Consider the following 20,140-nt stretch of genomic DNA (forward strand, 5'->3'; position numbering starts at 1 on the left):
ATTATCATTGTCGTGGTCATCGTTTTCTTCGTCATCAACCTCATCATGATCAGCAGCAACTTTGTCATCATGAATCAACATTCTATTATATTCTATAGGCCTTTCCAGCCACACTACCGTTCAACAGTCTGGGGTCACTTAGAAATGTCCTTGTTTTTGAAAGAAAAGCACATTTTCTGGTCCATTAAAATAACATCAAATTGATCAGAAATACAGTGTAGACATTGTTAATGTTGTAAATGACTATTACGGCTGATTTTTAATCAAATATCTACATAATGTCTACATAGGCCCATTATCAGCAACCATCACTCCTGTGTTCCAATGGCACGTTGTGTTAGCTAATCCAAGTTTATCATTTTAAAAGGCTAATTGATGATTAGAAAACCCTTTTGCAATTATGTTAGAACAGCTGAAAACTGTTGTTCTGATTAAAGAAGCAATAAAACTGTCCTTCTTTAGACTAGTTGAGTATCTAGTTGAGTATCTGGAGCATCAGCATTTGTGGGTTCGATTACAGGCTCAAAATGGCCAGAAACAAATAACTCTCTTCTGAAACTCGTCAGTCTATTCTTGTTCTGAAAAATGCTATTCCATGCGAGAAATTGCCAAGAAACTGAAGGTCTCATACAACGCTGTGTACTACTCCCTTCACAGAACAGCGCAAACTGGCTCTAACCAGAATAGAAAGAGGAGTGGGAGGCCCCGGTGCACAACTGAGCAAGAGGACAAGTTCATTAGAGTGTCTAGTTTGAGAAACAGACGCCTCACACGTCCTCAACTGGCAGCATCATTAAATAGTACCCGCAAAACACCAGTCTCAACGTCAACGTTGAAGAAACAACTCTGGGATGCTGGCCTTCTAGGCAGAGTTGCAAAGGAAAAAAACATTTCTCAGACTGGCCAATAAAAAGAAAAGATTAAGATGGGCAAAAGAACACAGACACTGGACAGAGGAATATTGGAAAAAAGTGTTATGGACAGACGAATCTAAGTTTGAGTGTTCAGATCACAAAGAAGAACATTCGAGAGACGTAGAAAAAATGAAAAGATGCTGGAGGCAATGTGATGGTCTGGGGGGCTTTGGCGGTGGTAAAGTGGGAGATCTGTTCAGTGTAAAAGGGATCTTGAAGAAGGAATGGTATCACTCCTATTTGCAGCTCCATGCCATACCCTGTGGACGGCGCTTCATTGGAGCCAATTTCCTTCTACAACAGGACAATGACCTAAAGCACAGGTCCAAACTATGCAAGAACTATTTAGCGAAGAAGCCCTTGTCAACATCTTGACTATATTTCCTATTCATTTTGCAACTCATTTCATGTACTGTATGTTTTCATTGAAAACAAGGACATTTCTAAGTGACCCCAAACTTTTGAACGGTAGTGTATGTCTGAACATAATATCTCCTCTGCCAGATTGATTTGACATAATTGTGTGTTTTTCAATTACTTATCCCTGCCAGCCAATGCTGAAACTCCTAAAACGGCATCATACTGAGGACGTCTTAGAGAGGAGGTAATATGTATGATAATATTGATACATATTTTTCATTCTGTTGAACAAGATGCAGTGATGCAGATCAGTGAACATGCTCTGGGAGTGCTATCTCATCACTCATCACAGTCCTATCAGCAGGCTGAGCATGACTGGAGAGTCTGTCAAACATGTCTCTATGGGAAACTTCACCAGAACCAAAGATGATAGAGACAGGAGAGAGCAGACAGAAGAGAGCAGACAGAAGAGAGGAGACAGAAGAGAGGAGACAGGAGGAGGACACAGGAGACAGAAGAGAGGAGACAGAAGAGAGGAGACAGAAGAGAGGAGACAGGAGAGAGGAGACAGGAGGAGGACACAGGAGACAGGAGAGAGGAGACAGGACACAGGAGAGAGGAGACAGGACACAGGAGACAGGACACAGGAGAGAGGAGACAGGACACAGGAGAGAGGAGACAGGAGAGAGGAGACAGGAGGAGGACACAGGAGACAGGAGAGAGGAGACAGGAGAGAGGAGACAGGAGAGAGGACACAGGGGGAGGAGAGAGGAGACAGGAGAGAAGAAACAGGACACAGGAGAGAGGAGACAGGAGAGAGGAGACAGGAGACGGGACACAGGAGACAGGACACAGGAGAGAGGAGACAGGACACAGGAGAGAGGAGACAGGACGAGGAGGGCAACAAGCAGTGAATATGAAGTTTGGTTCTCCAGAGAAACAGAGCAATGAAAATCACAAAACCATCACCTAAACAGCCAACATCTGCCTTTCCTTTCTCCTCCTGTACAGTGTGTGTGTGTGTTTGTGTGTGTGTGCGTGTGCGTGTGCATGTCTGTGTGCGTGTCTGTGTGCGTGTCTGTGCGTTATGTACGCATATGTGTTTTTCCCTCATCGGCATCCATAACAAACCACAACTATTCTCTCTCTGTCTACATCAGTAGCAAATGATGGCACGACAGAGCAGGGCAGAGCCGTCCCAATGGAGAGCCCCTTATGGGCTCCCCTGCTCTGAGACAAGTACACCAAATCCTCTTATCTCCAGACTGAAGGAGCAGAAAACCAGAGGACCAGGGGCCAGAGCCCAGCACCATCCCAGAGACAGGAGGGGATTAGTCTGATTAAAGAGGCCTGATGAGACCCTCCTCTGGATCACAGAAAGATGATAATGAAACAATTAGACAGACAGACTGCCGTGCTGAGGGAGCATTTATAGAGAGGGAGGGTTAGATGAGGGCATGGAACTGCAGACAGACAACTGGTCAATGAGGCTGCGTGACAGACACAGAGAGAGTGCCAATCAATGTCCTTGAAAAGCTTTGGAGGAGGGACTATTAAACTACCCACCTACAACTCAACATATATCCCCATCCCCTCCTCTTTTCCCTCACACCCTCCCCCATCTCACCTCCTGCTGGACTTGACGTAGGTGGATGCTCGGTCTTCATCAGGCTCCAGTGGTGGGCCATGCTCTCCAGGTGCCCTCTCATGTCCGTGTCTCTGCCTCTGTGCCAGCGCCCTGCTACCACTCCCGCTGCCATCCGCTGAGGGGAAGTCATAGTACCCTTTCCTCTTAGCCTTCAGCCTCAGCTTGTTCCTGTAGTGCTCTATGTCGGACTTCTGCTTCAGAGCTAGGTTCACCTGGAGAAAGAAGGAAGGGAGGGAGGGAGGGAGGGAGGGAGGCAGGCAGGCAGGCAGGCAGGCAGGCAGGCAGGCAGGCAGGCAGGCAGGCAGGCAGGCAGGCAGGCAGGTAGGCAGGCAGGCAGGCAGGGAGGCAGGGAGGCAGGGAGGCAGGGAGGGAGGGAGGAGAAAAAGCACAGACATGTAAAAAGTGTGTGTGTGTGTGTGTATGTGTGTGTGTGTGTGTGTTGTGTGTGTGTGTCTCACCTCTCCATTTCCATTGAGGATGGCTGAGTCTTGGCTGCGGTCAGAGGAGGCGGGGTGTGAATAGGTGGGCGGAGCAGTCATGGGCTTTATGGAAATAAGCTGCAGGGAACCAAACGAGGTGTCGTAGGGATCTGAACAAAGAACAAGGAGTTAATACACTCACCACAAAGAACAAGGAGTTAATACACACTCACCACAAAGAACAAGGAGTTAATACACACTCACCACAAAGAACAAGGAGTTAATACACACTCACCACAAAGAACAAGGAGTTAATACACACTCACCACAAGGAACAAGGAGTTAATACACACTCACCACAAAGAACAAGGAGTTAATACACACTCACCACAAGGAACAAGGAGTTAATACACACTCACCACAAAGAACAAGGAGTTAATACAGACTCACCACAAAGAACAAGGAGTTAATACACACTCACCACAAAGAACAAGGAGTTAATACACACTCACCACAAAGAACAAGGAGTTAATACACAATCACCACAAAGAACAAGGAGTTAATACACACTGACCACAAGGAGTTAATACACACTCACCACAAGGAACAAGGAGTTAATACACACTCACCACAAAGAACAAGGAGTTAATACACACTCACCACAAAGAACAAGGAGTTAATACACACTCACCACAAAGAACAAGGAGTTAATACACACTCACCACAAGGAACAAGGAGTTAATACACACTCACCACAAAAAACAAGTCTCTGGACTCTCGCCTAATGGGCCATAAGCCACACACACCTTCCCTCTCTCTCTCTCACACACACACACACACACACCTTCCCTCTCTCTCACACACACACACACCTTCCCTCTCTCTCTCACACACACACACACACACACACACACACACACACACACACACACACACACACACACACACACACACACACACACACACCTTCCATTTCTCTCTCTCACACACACACACACACACACCTTCCCTCTCTCTCTCACACACACACCTTCCCTCTCTCTCTCACACACACACACCTTCCCTCTCTCTCACACACACACACACACACACACACACCTTCCATTTCTCTCTCTCACACACACACACACACACACCTTCCCTCTCTCTCTCACACACACACCTTCCCTCTCTCTCTCACACACACACACCTTCCCTCTCTCTCTCACACACACACACCTTCCCTCTCTCTCACACACACACACACACACACACACACACACACACACACACACACACACACACACACACACACACCTCCATGGACAGCAGTCACCTTGCCTGGCTACGGGTTACATTGTGACATTCCATCAAACAGTACTTTGTCACAGACCAACTTGCAGACAGAAGCAGTCCATCACTGAGACGGAGAGGAACAGGAATCACGTCTCTGTGATAGATGAAGACTGACTGACTCTGGGCATTCTCTCCTTATCCAACATCAGGAGAAGTCCATTCAATTCCAGCTTTTAACTTAGCTGCTAAATTATTCAGATCATTTCATTAAGATAATACTAATCTAGAAAGCCCAGGCCAATTCATAAGTGGCTGTATTTTAATCCGATTAACATGACCTTCCAAGACTACTGTAGATAGCTGATTAAACTATTCTGTAACATAACTGAAGCCAAAATATATTCTGAAAACATCATCCGCAGTGGACTAATGGATAGGCAATCAACATATCAGACCTTTTCTTTCCTTTGAGCCATAAACAAAATGTATTCTGAGGCAGAGCAGTCAAACTGCAGTAGGGTGAGACATGCTCGTCAGGTGAGAGAGGAACCAGAGACGTTTGGAGCATGACCTCTGCACTCTGTGATTTTATATGTATCTGTCTGTCTCTCTGTGTGTGTGAGTGTCTGTCTCTCTGTGTGTGTGTGTGTGTGTGTGTGTGTGTGTGTGTGTGTGTGTGTGTGTGTGTGTGTGTGTGACTGAGCCACTGACAGACTGTATCATGTCAGCAGAGCATCTCATACATATTCATCAGGTCCATCTCTCTTGTTACTGCTGAGTGGATACCTTTACTGCTTTAAAAAGAGAGGGAGTGTGTGTGAGAGAGAGAGAATGAAGAGAGAATGAAGAGAGTGGAGAGAGCGAGAGCGAGCGAGAGAGAGGGTACAGGTGAATCTGTGATGTAAAGTGGTCTAACATGGTCTAATATTACACTTCTGTCAGTGTGTATGCAGACAGGAAGGTATGTATGTATGCAGACAGGAGAGTATGCAGACAGGAGAGTATGCAGACAGGAAGATATGTATGCAGACAGGAAGGTATGTATGTATGCAGACAGGAGAGTATGTATGTATGCAGACAGGAGAGTATGCAGACAGGAGAGTATTTATGTATGCAGACAGGAGAGTATGCAGACAGGAGAGTTTGCAGACAGGGCGGTATGTATGTATGCAGACAGGATAGTATGCAGACAGGAGAGTATGTATGGAGACAGGAAGGTATGTATGCAGACAGGAGAGTGTGCATGCAGACAGGAGAGTGTGTATGCAGACAGGAGAGTGTGTATGCAGACAGGAAGGTATGTATGCAGACAGGAGAGTGTGTATGCAGACAGGAAGGTATGTATGCAGACAGGAGAGTGTGTATGCAGATAGGAAAGTGTGCATGCAGACAGGAGAGTGTGCATGCAGACAGGAGAGTATGTATGCAGACAGGAGAGTGTGTATGCAGATAGGAAAGTGTGCATGCAGACAGGAGAGTGTGCATGCAGACAGGAGTGTATGTTTGGAGACAGGAGAGTGTGCATGCAGACAGGAGTGTATGTTTGGAGACAGGAGAGTATGTATGCAGACAGGGGAGTCTGCATGCACGTGCATGTGTGTGTGTGTGTGTGTGTACTGGTCTCACCGTTCTTCTTGCGTGTCTCCTCCTTTGTCAATTTCTGCTGTGCTGTGACTTTCTGAGCCTCCGAGCCCCGACCAGAGTTGAGCTTCTCTGATTCGTTGCTGATGACGGAACCGTCCTCGCTCGGCAACCTGCTGCAGGTAACCATAGCAACAGGAGCGGCTGTGAATTCTGCGATTGTTTGGCTTGGAGAACAGTTATCCCATCCCGTCCCCACCCCCCCCATTCCACCCCTTCTCATCCCACCCCTCCCTTCCCTTCCCTCCCCATCCCACCCCTTCCTTCCCATACCAAACCTCCCTTCCTCTCCTCTCCTCACCCCTTCCCTCCCCATCCCACCCCTTCCCATGTTTAAAAGCACTGCCATTCAGAAGGTATTAGAGCCTGTTTAAAAGCACTGCCATACAGAAGGTATTAGAGCCTGTTTAAAAGCACTGCCATACAGAAGGTATTAGAGCCTGTTTAAAAGCACTGCCATACAGAGGGGTATTAGAGCCTGTTTAAAAGCACTGCCATTCAGAGGAGTATTTCAAGCACTGACTGTTGACGCCTTAGTATCCAACACTGACCCCTGTCCAAAATGTAACCTGTAATAGTATGGTAATAATCATAGAGACAGACAGTGCTGTCCTGTAATAATCATAGACAGACAGTGCTGTCCTGTAATAATCATAGAGACAGACAGTGCTGTCCTGTAATAATCATAGACAGACAGTGCTGTCCTGTAACAGTCATAATAGAGACAGGCAGTGCTGTCCTGTAATAATCATAGACAGACAGTGCTCTCCTGTAACAGTCATAATAGAGACAGACAGTGCTGTCCTGTAATAATCATAGACAGACAGTGCTGTCCTGTAACAGTCATAATAGAGACAGACAGTGCTGTCCTGTAATAATCATAGAGACAAACAGTTCTGTCCTGTAACAGTCATAATAGAGACAGACAGTGCTGTCCTGTAATAATCATAGACAGACAGTGCTGTCCTGAAACAGTCATAATAGAGACAGGCAGTGCTGTCCTGTAATAATCATAGAGACAAACAGTTCTGTCCTGTAACAGTCATAATAGAGACAGACAGTGCTGTCCTGTAATAATCATAGACAGACAGTGCTGTCCTGAAACAGTCATAATAGAGACAGACAGTGCTGTCCTGTAATAATCATAGACAGACAGTGCTGTCCTGAAACAGTCATAATAGAGACAGGCAGTGCTGTCCTGTAATAATCATAGAGACAGACAGTGCTGTCCTGTAATAATCATAGACAGACAGTGCTGTCCTGTAACAGTCATAATAGAGACAGGCAGTGCTGTCCTGTAATAATCATAGACAGACAGTGCTGTCCTGTAACAGTCATAATAGAGACAGACAGTGCTGTCCTGTAACAGTCATAATAGAGACAGGCAGTGCTGTCCTGTAATAATCATAGAGACAGGCAGTGCTGTCCTGTAATAATCATAGACAGACAGTGCTGTCCTGTAATAATCATAGACAGACAGTGCTGTCCTGTAACAGTCATAATAGAGACAGGCGGTGCTGTCCTGTAATAGTATGGTAATAATCATAGAGACAGGCAGTGTTGTCCTGTAATAATTATAGAGACAGACAGTGCTGTCCTGTAATAATCATAGATAAAGGCAGTGCTGTCCTGTAATAGTATGGTAATAATCATAGAGACAGGCAGTGCTGTCCTGTAATAATCATAGAGACAATACAGTTCTGTCCTGTAACAGTCATAATAGAGACAGACAGTGCTGTCCTGTAATAATCATAGACAGACAGTGCTGTCCTGTAACAGTCATAATAGAGACAGGCAGTGCTGTCCTGTAATAATCATAGAGACAGGCAGTGCTGTCCTGTAACAGTCATAATAGAGACAGGCAGTGCTGTCCTGTAATAATCATAGAGACAGGCAGTGCTGTCCTGTAACAGTCATAATAGAGACAGGCAGTGCTGTCCTGTAATAATCATAGAGACAGGCAGTGCTGTCCTGTAATAATCATAGAGACAGGCAGTGCTGTCCTGTAATAATCATAGACAGACAGTGCTGTCCTGTAATAATCATAGACAGACAGTGCTGTCCTGTAACAGTCATAATAGAGACAGGCAGTGCTGTCCTGTAATAATCATAGAGACAGACAGTGCAGTCCTGTAATAATCAAAGACACAGGCAGTGCTGTCTTGTAATAATCATAGAGACAGGCAGTGCTGTCCTGCAATAATCATAGAGACAAACAGTTCTGTCCTGTAATAATCATAGAGACAAAGAGTTCTGTCCTGTAATAATCATAGAGACAAACAGTTCTGTCCTGTAATAATCATAGAGACAAACAGTTCTGTCCTGTAACAGTCATAATAGAGACAGACAGTGCTGTCCTGTAATAATCATAGACAGACAGTGCTGTCCTGTAACAGTCATAATAGAGACAGACAGTGCTGTCCTGTAACAGTCATAATACAGACAGACAGTGCTGTCCTGTAACAGTCATAATACAGACAGGCAGTGCTGTCCTGTAATAATCATAGAGACAGACAGTGCTGTCCTGTAATAATCATAGACACAGGCAGTGCTGTCCTGTAATAATCATAGAGACAGGCAGTGCTGTCCTGTAATAATCATAGAGACAAACAGTTATGTCCTGTAATAATCATAGAGACAAACAGTTCTGTCCTGTAACAGTCATAATAGAGACAGACAGTGCTGTCCTGTAATAATCATAGACAGACAGTGCTGTCCTGTAACAGTCATAATAGAGACAGACAGTGCTGTCCTGTAACAGTCATAATACAGACAGACAGTGCTGTCCTGTAACAGTCATAATACAGACAGGCAGTGCTGTCCTGTAATAATCATAGAGACAGGCAGTGCTGTCCTGTAATAATCATAGAGACAGGCAGTGCTGTCCTGTAATAATCATAACAGAGACAGACAGTGCTGTCCTGTAACAGTCATAATAGAGACAGACAGTGCTGTCCTGTAACAGTCATAATACAGACAGACAGTGCTGTCCTGTAATAATCATAGAGACAGACAGTGCTGTCCTGTAATAATCATAGTAACAGGCAGACTGTCCTGTAACAGTCATAATAGAGACAGACAGTGCTGTCCTGTAATAATCATAGTAACAGGCAGACTGTCCTGTAACAGTCATAATAGAGACAGTGCTGGTGATGATGGTGATGATGTGGTGGGTGGTGGTGGTGGAAGTGTGGGGGGTGGTGGTGGTAGTGGTAGTGTGGGGGGTGGTGATGATGGTGGTAGTGTGGGGGGTGGTGGTGGTCGTGTGGGGGGTGGTGGTGGTAGTGTGGGTGGTGGTGGTGGTAGTGGTAGTGTGGGGGGTGGTGATGATGGTGGTAGTGTGGGGGGTGGTGGTGGTCGTGTGGGGGGTGGTGGTGGTAGTGTGGGTGGTGGTGGTGGTAGTGTGGGGGGTGGTTGAGGTGGTGGTAGTGTGGGGGGTGGTGGTGGTGATGATGGTGATGATGTGGCGGGTGGTGGTGGTGGTAGTGTGGGGGGTGGTGGTGGTGGTAGTGTGGGGGGTGGTGATGATGGTGGTAGTGTGGGTGGTGGTGGTGGTAGTGTGGGGGGTGGTTGTGGTGGTGGTAGTGTGGGGGGTGGTGGTGGTGATGATGGTGATGATGTGGCGGGTGGTGGTGGTGGTAGTGTGGGGGGTGGTGGTGGTGGTAGTGTGGGGGGTGGTGATGATGGTGGTAGTGTGGGGGGTGGTGGTGGTAGTGTGGGGGTTGGTGGTGGTAGTGTGGGGGGTGGTGGTGGTAGTGTGGGGGGTGGTGGTGGTAGTGTGGGTGGTGGTGGTGGTATTGTGGGGGGTGGTGATGATGGTGGTAGTGTGGGGGGTGGTGGTGGTGGTGGTGGTAGTGTGGGGGGTGGTGATGATGGTGGTAGTGTGGGGGGTGGTGGTGGTAGTGTGGGGGGTGGTGGTGGTGGTGTGGGTGGTGGTGGTAGTGTGGGGGGTGGTGGTGGTGGTGGTGATGATGGGGATGATGTGGCGGGTGGTGGTGGTGGTAGTGTGGGGGGTGGTGGTGGTAGTGTGGGTGGTGGTGGTGGTAGTGTGGGGGGTGGTGATGATGGTGGTAGTGTGGGGGTGGTGGTGGTGGTGGTGGTAGTGTGGGGGGTGGTGGTGGTGGTGGTAGTGTGGGGGTGGTGGTGGTAGTGTGGGTGGTGGTAGTGTGGGGGGTGGTGGTGGTGGTGGTAGTGTGTGGGGGGTGGTGGTAGTAGTAGTGTGGGGGATGGTGGTGTGGGGGGTGGTGGTGGTGGTGGTGGTAGTGTGAGGGGTGGTGATGATGGTGGTAGTGTGGGGGGTGGTGGTGGTAGTGTGGGGGGTGGTGGTGGTAGTGTGGGGGATGGTGGTGGTGGTGGTGGTAGTAGTGTGGGGGATGGTGGTGGTAGTGTGTGGGGGGTGGTGGTGGTGGTAGTGTGGGGGATGGTGGTGGTAGTGTGGGGGGTGGTGGTGGTAGTGTGGGGGGTGGTGGTGGTGGTGGTGGTGGTAGTGTGGGGGTGGTGGTGGTAGTGTGGGGGGTGGTGGTGGTAGTGGGGGGTGGTGGTGGTAGTGTGGGGTGGTGGTGGTAGTGTGGGGTGGTGGTGGTAGTGTGGGGGGTGGTGGTGGTAGTGTGGGGGTGGTGGTAGTAGTGTGGGGGGGTGGTGGTGGTGGTAGTAGTGTGGGGGTGGTGGTAGTAGTGTGGGGGGTGGTGGTGGTAGTGTGGGGGGTGGTGGTGGTAGTGTGGGGGTGGTGGTAGTAGTGTGGGGGGTGGTGGTGGTGGTAGTAGTGTGGGGGTGGTGGTAGTAGTGTGGGGGGTGGTGGTGGTAGTGTGGGGTGGTGGTGGTAGTGTGGGGGGTGGTTGTGGTAGTGTGGGGGGTGGTGGTGGTAGTGTGGGGGTGGTGGTGGTAGTGTGGGGGGTGGTGGTAGTAGTGTGGGGGGTGGTGGTGGTAGTGTGGGGGGTGGTGGTGGTAGTGTGGGGGGTGGTGGTGGTGGTAGTAGTGTGGGGGGTGGTGGTAGTAGTGTGGGGGGTGGTGGTAGTAGTGTGGGGGGTGGTGGTAGTAGTGTGGGGGGTGGTGGTGGTAGTGTGGGGGGTGGTGGTAGTAGTGTGTGGGGTGGTGGTGGTGGTAGTGTAGGGGGGTGGTGGTGGTAGTGTGGGGGGTGGTGGTGGTAGTGTGGGGGGTGGTGGTTGTAGTGTGGTGGTAGTGTGGTGGTGGTAGTTTGGGGGGTGGTGGTGGTAGTGTGGGGGGTGGTGGTGGTAGTGTGGGGGGTGGTGGTGGTAGTGTGGGGGGTGGTGGTAGTAGTGTGGGGGGTGGTGGTGGTAGTGTGGGGGGTGGTGGTGGTAGTGTGGGGGGTGGTGGTGGTGGTGTGGGGGGTGGTGGTAGTAGTGTGGGGGGTGGTGGTGGTGGTAGTAGTGTGGGGGGTGGTGGTAGTAGTGTGGGGGGTGGTGGTAGTAGTGTGGGGGGTGGTGGTGGTAGTGTGGGGGGTGGTGGTGGTAGTGTGGGGGGTGGTGGTGGTAGTGTGGGGGGTGGTGGTAGTAGTGTGGGGGGTGGTGGTGGTGGTAGTAGTGTGGGGGGTGGTGGTAGTAGTGTGGGGGGTGGTGGTAGTAGTGTGGGGGGGGGGGGGGGGTGGTGTGTTTCTATATGTTACATGTTGATAGATTTGACTGGTAGGGGAGGGCTATCTCTCAGTATTCTACCATTGAGTGCTTTTTATTTGTGCTGTTTTGGGAAAGTGATGTGTTGCACTCCATTGGTCCATGCAAATTGCATCCTGGTCCCAGCAATATAATGAACACCACCTGTTATTATTTTACTCAATAACATAAAAGTAGCTCAAGATGATCTGGGGAAGCCTGTGCCGCAAACACTCTACTCAAGTATCTCTTCAGTCGTCCTTATTCAATCTGTCTCAGTCTATTGCCAATGTGTATGAATCAGCAGTGAGACAATAGTTTTGCACAGACAGTGTGCTATGAATGTGCTGGGGAATGCAAGTCACGAGTGGAAAAGGCTGTGATGATGTCACCAAGTGGATAAGGCTGTGATGATGTCACCAAGGAGATAACGCTGTGATGATGTCAACAAGTGGATGAGGCTGTGTTGATGTCACCAGTGGATACGGCTATGAAGATGTCACCAAGGAGATAACGCTGTGTTGATGTCACCAGTGGATAAGGCTATGATGATGTCACCAGTGGATGAGGTATGGACAGGTGGAATCAACCAATCACCACATCTGACAGGGACAGGGGGGCCCTTAGGTAAATGCTAAATCATGCTAAATTGTTCTACGAGGGAGCAGAAAAGGACTTCATTTTTCACAGTGCTGCAGGAGAACAAGCATGGAATGAGGATTGGTTCTGGTGAAGTTTAGACTATGAAACAGATAAAGGGATTGTTTTTGGAGCATCTTGTGACCCTGAACTCAAGGTTCTGATCCTTCTCACCATCAACAAAGTGATTCCTGTTATCTTTGGCTTCTCATTCCTGGTTGGGCTGGTGTGTTGTTGTGACTACCACTGGACCTATTTTTAGAGTTTCTTTAGCTGAGTCAAGACAAACAGCAGCTTGGTGTTATCATCACAGCCTTATCCATTTTGGTGACATCATCACAGCATAGATGCGGTAAAGAGGTCAATCGAACTCGACCAAAACAATGGAATTCCCATGGAAACGCATGGGGAAAGGGTTGTGGGGGAAAGATCCAGTATCTCACATTATGTTGAGGTAAAAATCTGAGTATAATGCTTCTATGGATGTCAACCCCAACACATGTTCATGTCATCGTCACCAATCAACCAATCAATTACAGTTAAAAATGACTACCACCACCGATTAACCTGCTTATACGAACAGGAGTTAGCGTTTTGCATTCTTCTAAAACTGAAAATAAACAACTTCTTCATCTTATGCAACAAAAACAGCCAAATATATCCAACTCGGACTTAAGTAACCACATTGTGGGCCTGTTACAACATATAAATCATGAAAGATGTGCCTCCCGAGTGGCTCAGTGGTCTAAGGCTCTGCATCGCAGTGCTAGCTGTGCCACTAGAGATTCTGGGTTTGAGTCCAGGCTCTGTCTCAGTAGTCCAGTGCTAGCTGTGCCACTAGAGATTCTGGGTTTGAGTCCAGGCTCTGTCTCAGTAGTCCAGTGCTAGCTGTGCCACTAGAGATTCTGGGTTTGACTCCAGGCTCTGTCTCAGTGGTCCAGTGCTAGCTGTGCCACTAGAGATTCTGGGTTTTACTCCAGGCTCTGTCTCAGTGGTCCAGTGCTAGCTGTGCCACTAGAGATTCTGGGTTTGACTCCAGGCTCTGTCTCAGTGGTCCAGTGCTAGCTGTGCCACTAGAGATTCTGGGTTTGAGTCCAGGCTCTGTCTCAGTGGTCCAGTGCTAGCTGTGCCACTAGAGATTCTGGGTTTGAGTCCAGGCTCTGTCTCAGTGGTCCAGTGCTAGCTGTGCCACTAGAGATTCTGGGTTCTAATAATCATTATTATTCAGTTCTAATTCAGTTCTAATCTATTCCATTCCATTCTATTCCATTCCATTCTATTCAGTTCTAATCTATTCCATTCCATTCAGTTCTAATCTATTCCATTCCATTCCGTTCTAATCCATTCCATTCTATTCTATTCAGTTCTAATCTATTCCATTCCATTCTATTCCATTCCATTCTATTCAGTTCTAATCTATTCCATTCTATTCAGTTCTAATCCATTCAATTCCATTCTATTCAATTCTAATCTATTCTATTCCATTCCATTCAGTTCTAATATATTCTATTCTATTCAATCCAGTTCTAATCTATTCCATTCTATTCAGTTCTAATCTATTCCATTCCATTCTATTCCATTCCATTCTATTCAGTTCTAATCCATTCCATTCTATTCCATTCCATTCTATTCAGTTCTAATTTATTCCATTCCATTCAGTTCTAATCTAATCTATTCCATTCTATTCAGTTCTAATCTATTCCATTCCATTCCATTCTAATCCATTCCATTCTATTCTATTCAGTTCTAATCTATTCCATTCCATTCTATTCAGTTCTAATCTATTCCATTCCATTCCGTTCTAATCCATTCCATTCTATTCTATTCAGTTCTAATCTATTCCATTCCATTCTATTCCATTCCATTCTATTCAGTTCTAATCTATTCCATTCTATTCAGTTCTAATCCATTCCATTCCATTCTATTCCATGCCATTCCATTCAGTTCTAATCTAATCTATTCCATTCTATTCAGTTCTAATCTATTCCATTCCATTCCGTTCTAATTCATTCCATTCTATTCTATTCAGTTCTAATCTATTCCATTCCATTCTATTCCATTCCATTCTATTCAGTTCTATTCTATTCCATTCCATTCTATTAAGTTCTAATCTATTCCATTCCATTCAGTTCTAATCTATTCCATTCCGTTCTATTCAGTTCTAATCTATTCCATTCCATTCTATTCAGTTCTAATCTATTCCATTCTATTCAGTTCTAATCTATTCCATTCCATTCTATTCCATTCCATTCTATTCAGTTCTAATCCATTCCATTCTATTCAGTTCTAATCTATTCCATTCCATTCAGTTCTAATCTAATCCATTCCATTCTATTCTATTCAGTTCTAATCTATTCCATTCCATTCTGTTCAGTTCTAATCTATTCCATTCCATTCTATTCAGTTCTAATCTATTCCATTCTATTCAGTTCTAATCTATTCCATTCCGTTCTATTCAGTTCTAATCTATTCCATTCCATTCTATTCAGTTCTAATCTATTCCATTCCATTCTATTCCATTCCATTCTATTCAGTTCTAATCTATTCCATTCTATTCAGTTCTAATCTATTCCATTCCGTTCTAATCCATTCCATTCTATTCTATTCAGTTCTAATCTATTCCATTCCATTCTATTCCATTCCATTCTATTCAGTTCTAATCTATTCCATTCTATTCAGTTCTAATCCATTCCATTCCATTCTATTCAATTGTAATCTATTCTATTCCATTCCATTCAGTTCTAATCTATTCTATTCCATTCCATTCAGTTCTAATCTATTCTATTCCATTCCATTCAGTTCTAATCTATTCCATTCCATTCTATTCAGTTCTAATCTATTCTATTCCATTCCATTCAGTTCTAATCTAATCTATTCCATTCCATTCCATTCTATTCAGTTCTAATCTATTCCATTCCATTCCATTCTATTCAGTTCTAATCTATTCTATTCCAGTCCATTATATTCAGTTCTAATCTATTATATTCTATCACATCATACATGGCAGACCACAGCTGAGCTTCACCACAACTCTTATAACCCTGCCTCTTAAAGTCAGAACGTTGTCATTTGTAATGTAAAAGCCTCCAAACTGCCCCTGAATTCCCCCTAGCTGCCCTCAACTATCCCTTTAACTAGAGATGCTTGTCAACATCCACAGTACAAAACAGAAAACATGGGAAGAAGACTTTAGGCATTTGTGTAGTGCATTACGATGGTGAGGGTTTTATGAAGGTCTAGCCAACATCAAAGTAGGACATACAGTAAACTAAAATGAGGTAAGGAGATAACGCCGTGGTAACATCATTGTCTCATCCAGAACAGCATTAAGGATTTTACCCACAGGGCCAATTCACTCATAATAGTCTTATGGAAAGATATCAGGAAAATTCCTTTAACGTAGACAAAAGAAGAGGTAAAAATACCATTCCTGAATAAATTGCTGTGATTCAACTGATAATAATCTGAGGTCAACGGATCTCAGGAAAGCGCTTCAAGACAAGAATACTAGAGTAAATGTATTCCTGAAATATCTCCCCTCTCTATATTTAACTGAATAACAATAGTCTGACGTGAATGGAGCTCGGCTACTAGCCAGTCACATCCTCTCTCCTCTGCAGGAGCACAATAGGCTTATCCAGCTCAATAACATCACATCTGATTGGCTCAACACAAAACAAGTAGTTTAAACGGTAGATATATTCCTATGACACCCTCTGTATGGCCATGTGAGGTGTGTATGTGACTTTAGTACCTCTTGCGTATGTCTGAGTTGAGGGTCTTCTTGTTGGCGGTGCCGTCCTGGTGCAGGGCCTTCTCCAGGGAGAGGGAGAGGGGGGCTTCCCGGATGGGCAGGGGCAGCATCAGGGTGTCCTGGGTCACAGGGAGGGTCTCTCCCTCCCCACCCTGCACCCGGCCCAGGTGCTGCTTGGCATAGTCAAAACCCTGGACAGGCTGTAGGGAGGACGAAGGGGGGGAGAGAGATGAGTGGAAACAGGTGAGTGATGGATGCAAGGTTTCTGTCTCAATGGCCATCTAAATGGCACACACGCGCGCACACACACACACACACACACACACACACACACACACACACACACACACACGGTCAGCATATTATGTATACACAGACAGAGACAAACGCACATTTAAAGAGACATACTAAACTTGTGAAGGTGATAAATGACCTTTTAATGGTGTCAGACCAAGGCTCTGCATCTGTCCTCGTGCTCCCAGACCTTAATGCTGCTTTTGATACCATCGATCACCACATTCTTTTGGAGAGATTGGAAATCCAAATTGGTCTACACAGACAAGTTCTGGCATGGTTTAGATCTTATCTATCGGGAAGATTTTAGTTTGTCTCTATGAATGGTTTGTCCTCAAATCAACTGTAAATTTCAGTGTTCCTCAAGGCTCCATTTTATGACCACTATTGTTTTCACTATATATTTTACCTCTAGGTGATGTCATTCGGAAACATAATGTTAACTTTTACTGCTATACAGACGACACACAGCTGTACATTTCGATGAAACATGGTGAAGCCCCAAAATTACCCTCCTTGGAAGCCTATGTTTCAGACATAAGGAAGTGGATGGCGGCAAATTGTCTACTTTTAAACCTGAGCAAAACAGAGATGCTTGTTCTAGGTCCCAAGAAAGAGATCTTCTGTTGAATCTGACAATTAATCTTGATGGTTGTACAGTCTTCTCAAATAAAACTGAAAGACCTCAGCGTTACTCTGGACCCTGATCTCTCTTTTGACGAACATATTTCAAGGACAGCTTTTTTCCATCTACGTAACATTGCAAAAATCAGAAACTGTCTGTCCAAAAAGGATGCAGAAAAAGTCATCCATGCTTTTGTCACTTCTAGGTTAGACTACTGCAATGCTCTACTTTCCGGCTACCCGGATAAAGCACAAAATAAACTTCAGTTAGTACTAAACACGGCTGCTAGATTACTCCAGTGCTAGCCTCTCTACACTGGCTTCCTGTTAAGGCAAGGGCTGATTTCAAGGTTTTACTGCTAACCTACAAAGCATTACATGGGCTTACTCCTACCCATTTTTCCGATTTGGTCCTGCCGTACATACCTACACGTACGCTACGGTCACAAGACGCAGGCCTCCTTACTGTCCCTAGAATTTCTAAGCAAACAGCTGGAGACAGGGCTTTCTTCTAGAGCTCAATTTTTATGGAATGGTCTGCCTATACATGTGAGAGACACAGACTCGGTCTCGACCTTTAAGTATTTATTGAAGACTCATCTCTTCAGTAGGTCCTATGATTGAGTGTAATCTGTCGCTGCCTGGCTGGTTCCCCTCTCTCCACTGGGATTCTCTGCCTCAAACCCTATTACAGGGGCTGAGTCACTAGCTTATTGGTGCTCTTCCATGCCGTCCCTAGGATGGGTGCATCACTTGAGTGGGCTGAGTCACTGACGTGATCTTCCTGTCTGGGTTGGCGCCCCCCCTTGGGTTTGTGCAATGGGGGAGATCTTCGTGGGCTATACTCAGCCTTGTCTCAGGATGGTAAGTTGGTGGTTGAAGATATCCCTCTAGTGGTGTTGGGGCTGTGCTTTGGCAGTGGGTGGGGTTATATCTTGCCTGTTTGGCCCTGTCCAAGGGTATTGTCAGGCGGGGCCATGGTGTCTCCCCTCCTGTCTCAGCCGCCATTATTTATGCTGCAATAGTTTATGTGTCAGGGGGCTAGCGTCAGTCTGTTATATCTGGAGTATTTCTTGTCTTATCGGTGTCCTGTGTGAATTTAAGTATGCTCTCTCTAATTCTCTCTTTCTTTCTTCCTTTCTCTCTTTCTATCTTTATCTCAGAGGACATGAGCCCTAGGACATGCCTCAGGACTACCTGGCCTGATGACTCCTTGCTTTCCCCAGTTCACCTGGTTGTGCTGCTGCTCCAGTTTCAACTGTTCTGCCTGCGGCTATGGAACCCTGACTTGTTCACCGGACGTGCTACCTGTCCCAGACTTGCTGTTTTCATCTCTCTAGAGACAGCAGGAGCGGTAGAGATACTCTGAATGATCGGCTATGAAAAGCCAACTGACATTTACTCCTGAGGTGCTGACCTGATGCACCCTCTATAACCACTGTAATTATTATTATTTGTTGGTCTGATCTGTTGGTCATCTATGAACATTTGAACATCTTGACCATGTTCTGTTATAATCTCCACCTGGCACAGCTAGAACAGGACTGGCCACCCCTCATAAGCCTTGTTCCTCTCTAAGATTCTTCCTAGGTTCAGACCTTTCCAGGGAGTTTTTCCTAGCCACCGTGCTTCTACACCTGCATTGCTTGCTGTTTGGGGTTTTAGGCTGGGTTTCGGTACAGCACTTAGTGACATCAGCTGATGTAAGAAGGGCTTTATAAATACATTTGATTAATTGATACACACATTTAAAGAGATATACAGGCAGTCAGACAGACACACACATTCAGACAGAAAACTGAAATGCCTAAATGACTTTTCAGAACTCTAGTTCATGTGTCTTGAACTCCATACACATAGATTTTATGAAGACTTCTTTGATCTCACTTTCTCTCCTTCTAATGTCTAATAAATGAATCACAGTGGGCAATAAAAATATGAGATTCAAAGACTATTCTAATGTAGTCAGACTCCAGACAGAAGAGGAGAGAGACACAGTGGGGTGGTTTATATAAAAGTCTTAAACACACACACACACACACACACACACACACACACACACACACACACACACACACACACACACACACACACACACACAGAGGTGTGGATGGTGGTGAAGTTTTCACGCAGACTAAAAGTGCTAGCTCCAGTGCTGTCCAGGGCTGTCAGATGAGTGGTTCTCAGAGGGATATAGAGGAAGTGCTGGCTCCAGGGCTGTCAGAGGAGTGGTTCTCAGAGGGATATAGAGGAAGTGCTGGCTCCAGGGCTGTCAGAGGAGTGGTTCTCAGAGGGATATAGAGGAAGTGCTGGCTGCAGGGCTGTCAGAGGAGTGGTTCTCAGAGGGATATAGAGGAAGTGCTGGCTCCAGGGCTGTCAGATGAGTGGTTCTCAGAGGGATATAGAGGAAGTGCTGGCTCCAGGGCTGTCAGAGGAGTGGTTCTCAGAGGGATATAGAGGAAGTGCTGGCTCCAGGGCTGTCAGATGAGTGGTTCTCAGAGGGATATAGAAGAAGTGCTGGCTTCAGGGCTGTCAGAGGAGTGGTTCTCAGAGGGATATAGAGAAAGTGCTGGCTGCAGGGCTATCAGAGGAGTGGTTCTCAGAGGGATATAGAGGGAAAGTGCTACATCTGCAGTCACACAGCATGACAGTATCACTAAGAGGTGATATTCACAGCATCACTATTCAATTATTTTTTTCCCCAAGCGATGTACTTAAAAAAAAGTCTGGTAGAATGCAAATTCCCAAGGTACATGTATTTGTCCATCCCTCATATTGACAACTGGACTGCTCCAACACAGCAAGAACCAGGTTTAACCCCATGGGTTCACTCCTCAGGGTCCCCAGCATATTTCACAGTGTCTGCCTCAATAACATCCACCTCAATATACTGTACAGACTGGCTGATGGTGCAAAGACAGAAACAAACAGAGAGAGTGAAAGGTGGACACACAGACAGGCAG

General features: G+C 46.3%; 1 protein-coding gene and 1 long non-coding RNA gene across 3 annotated transcripts in view; one reads left to right on the forward strand and one right to left on the reverse strand.

Moving 5' to 3' along the window:
- The window catches only part of LOC110513177 (UPF0606 protein KIAA1549L), a 211,158-nt gene that overhangs the window by 16,715 nt on the left and 174,303 nt on the right, over positions 1-20,140 (reverse strand). For both annotated transcript variants that reach the window (XM_090239196.1, XM_090239195.1), the window contains 4 exons: positions 16,260-16,459; positions 6,243-6,373; positions 3,381-3,511; positions 2,902-3,134 (listed from right to left, as the gene is read on the reverse strand). In XM_090239196.1, coding sequence (XP_090095322.1) covers positions 2,902-3,134; positions 3,381-3,511; positions 6,243-6,373; positions 16,260-16,459 — 695 coding nt within the window. The remainder of the gene's footprint in view (positions 1-2,901; positions 3,135-3,380; positions 3,512-6,242; positions 6,374-16,259; positions 16,460-20,140) is intronic.
- On the forward strand, positions 16,232-19,128 carry LOC149983145 (uncharacterized). Its single transcript, XR_016496911.1, has 2 exons — positions 16,232-16,502; positions 18,341-19,128. It is a non-coding gene; the product is annotated as an uncharacterized LOC149983145 (long non-coding RNA).

Source organism: Oncorhynchus mykiss, chromosome 6 (genome assembly GCF_057628025.1).
Source record: "Oncorhynchus mykiss isolate SJ-2025 chromosome 6, ASM5762802v1, whole genome shotgun sequence".
Classification (NCBI taxonomy): Eukaryota; Metazoa; Chordata; class Actinopteri; order Salmoniformes; family Salmonidae; genus Oncorhynchus; species Oncorhynchus mykiss.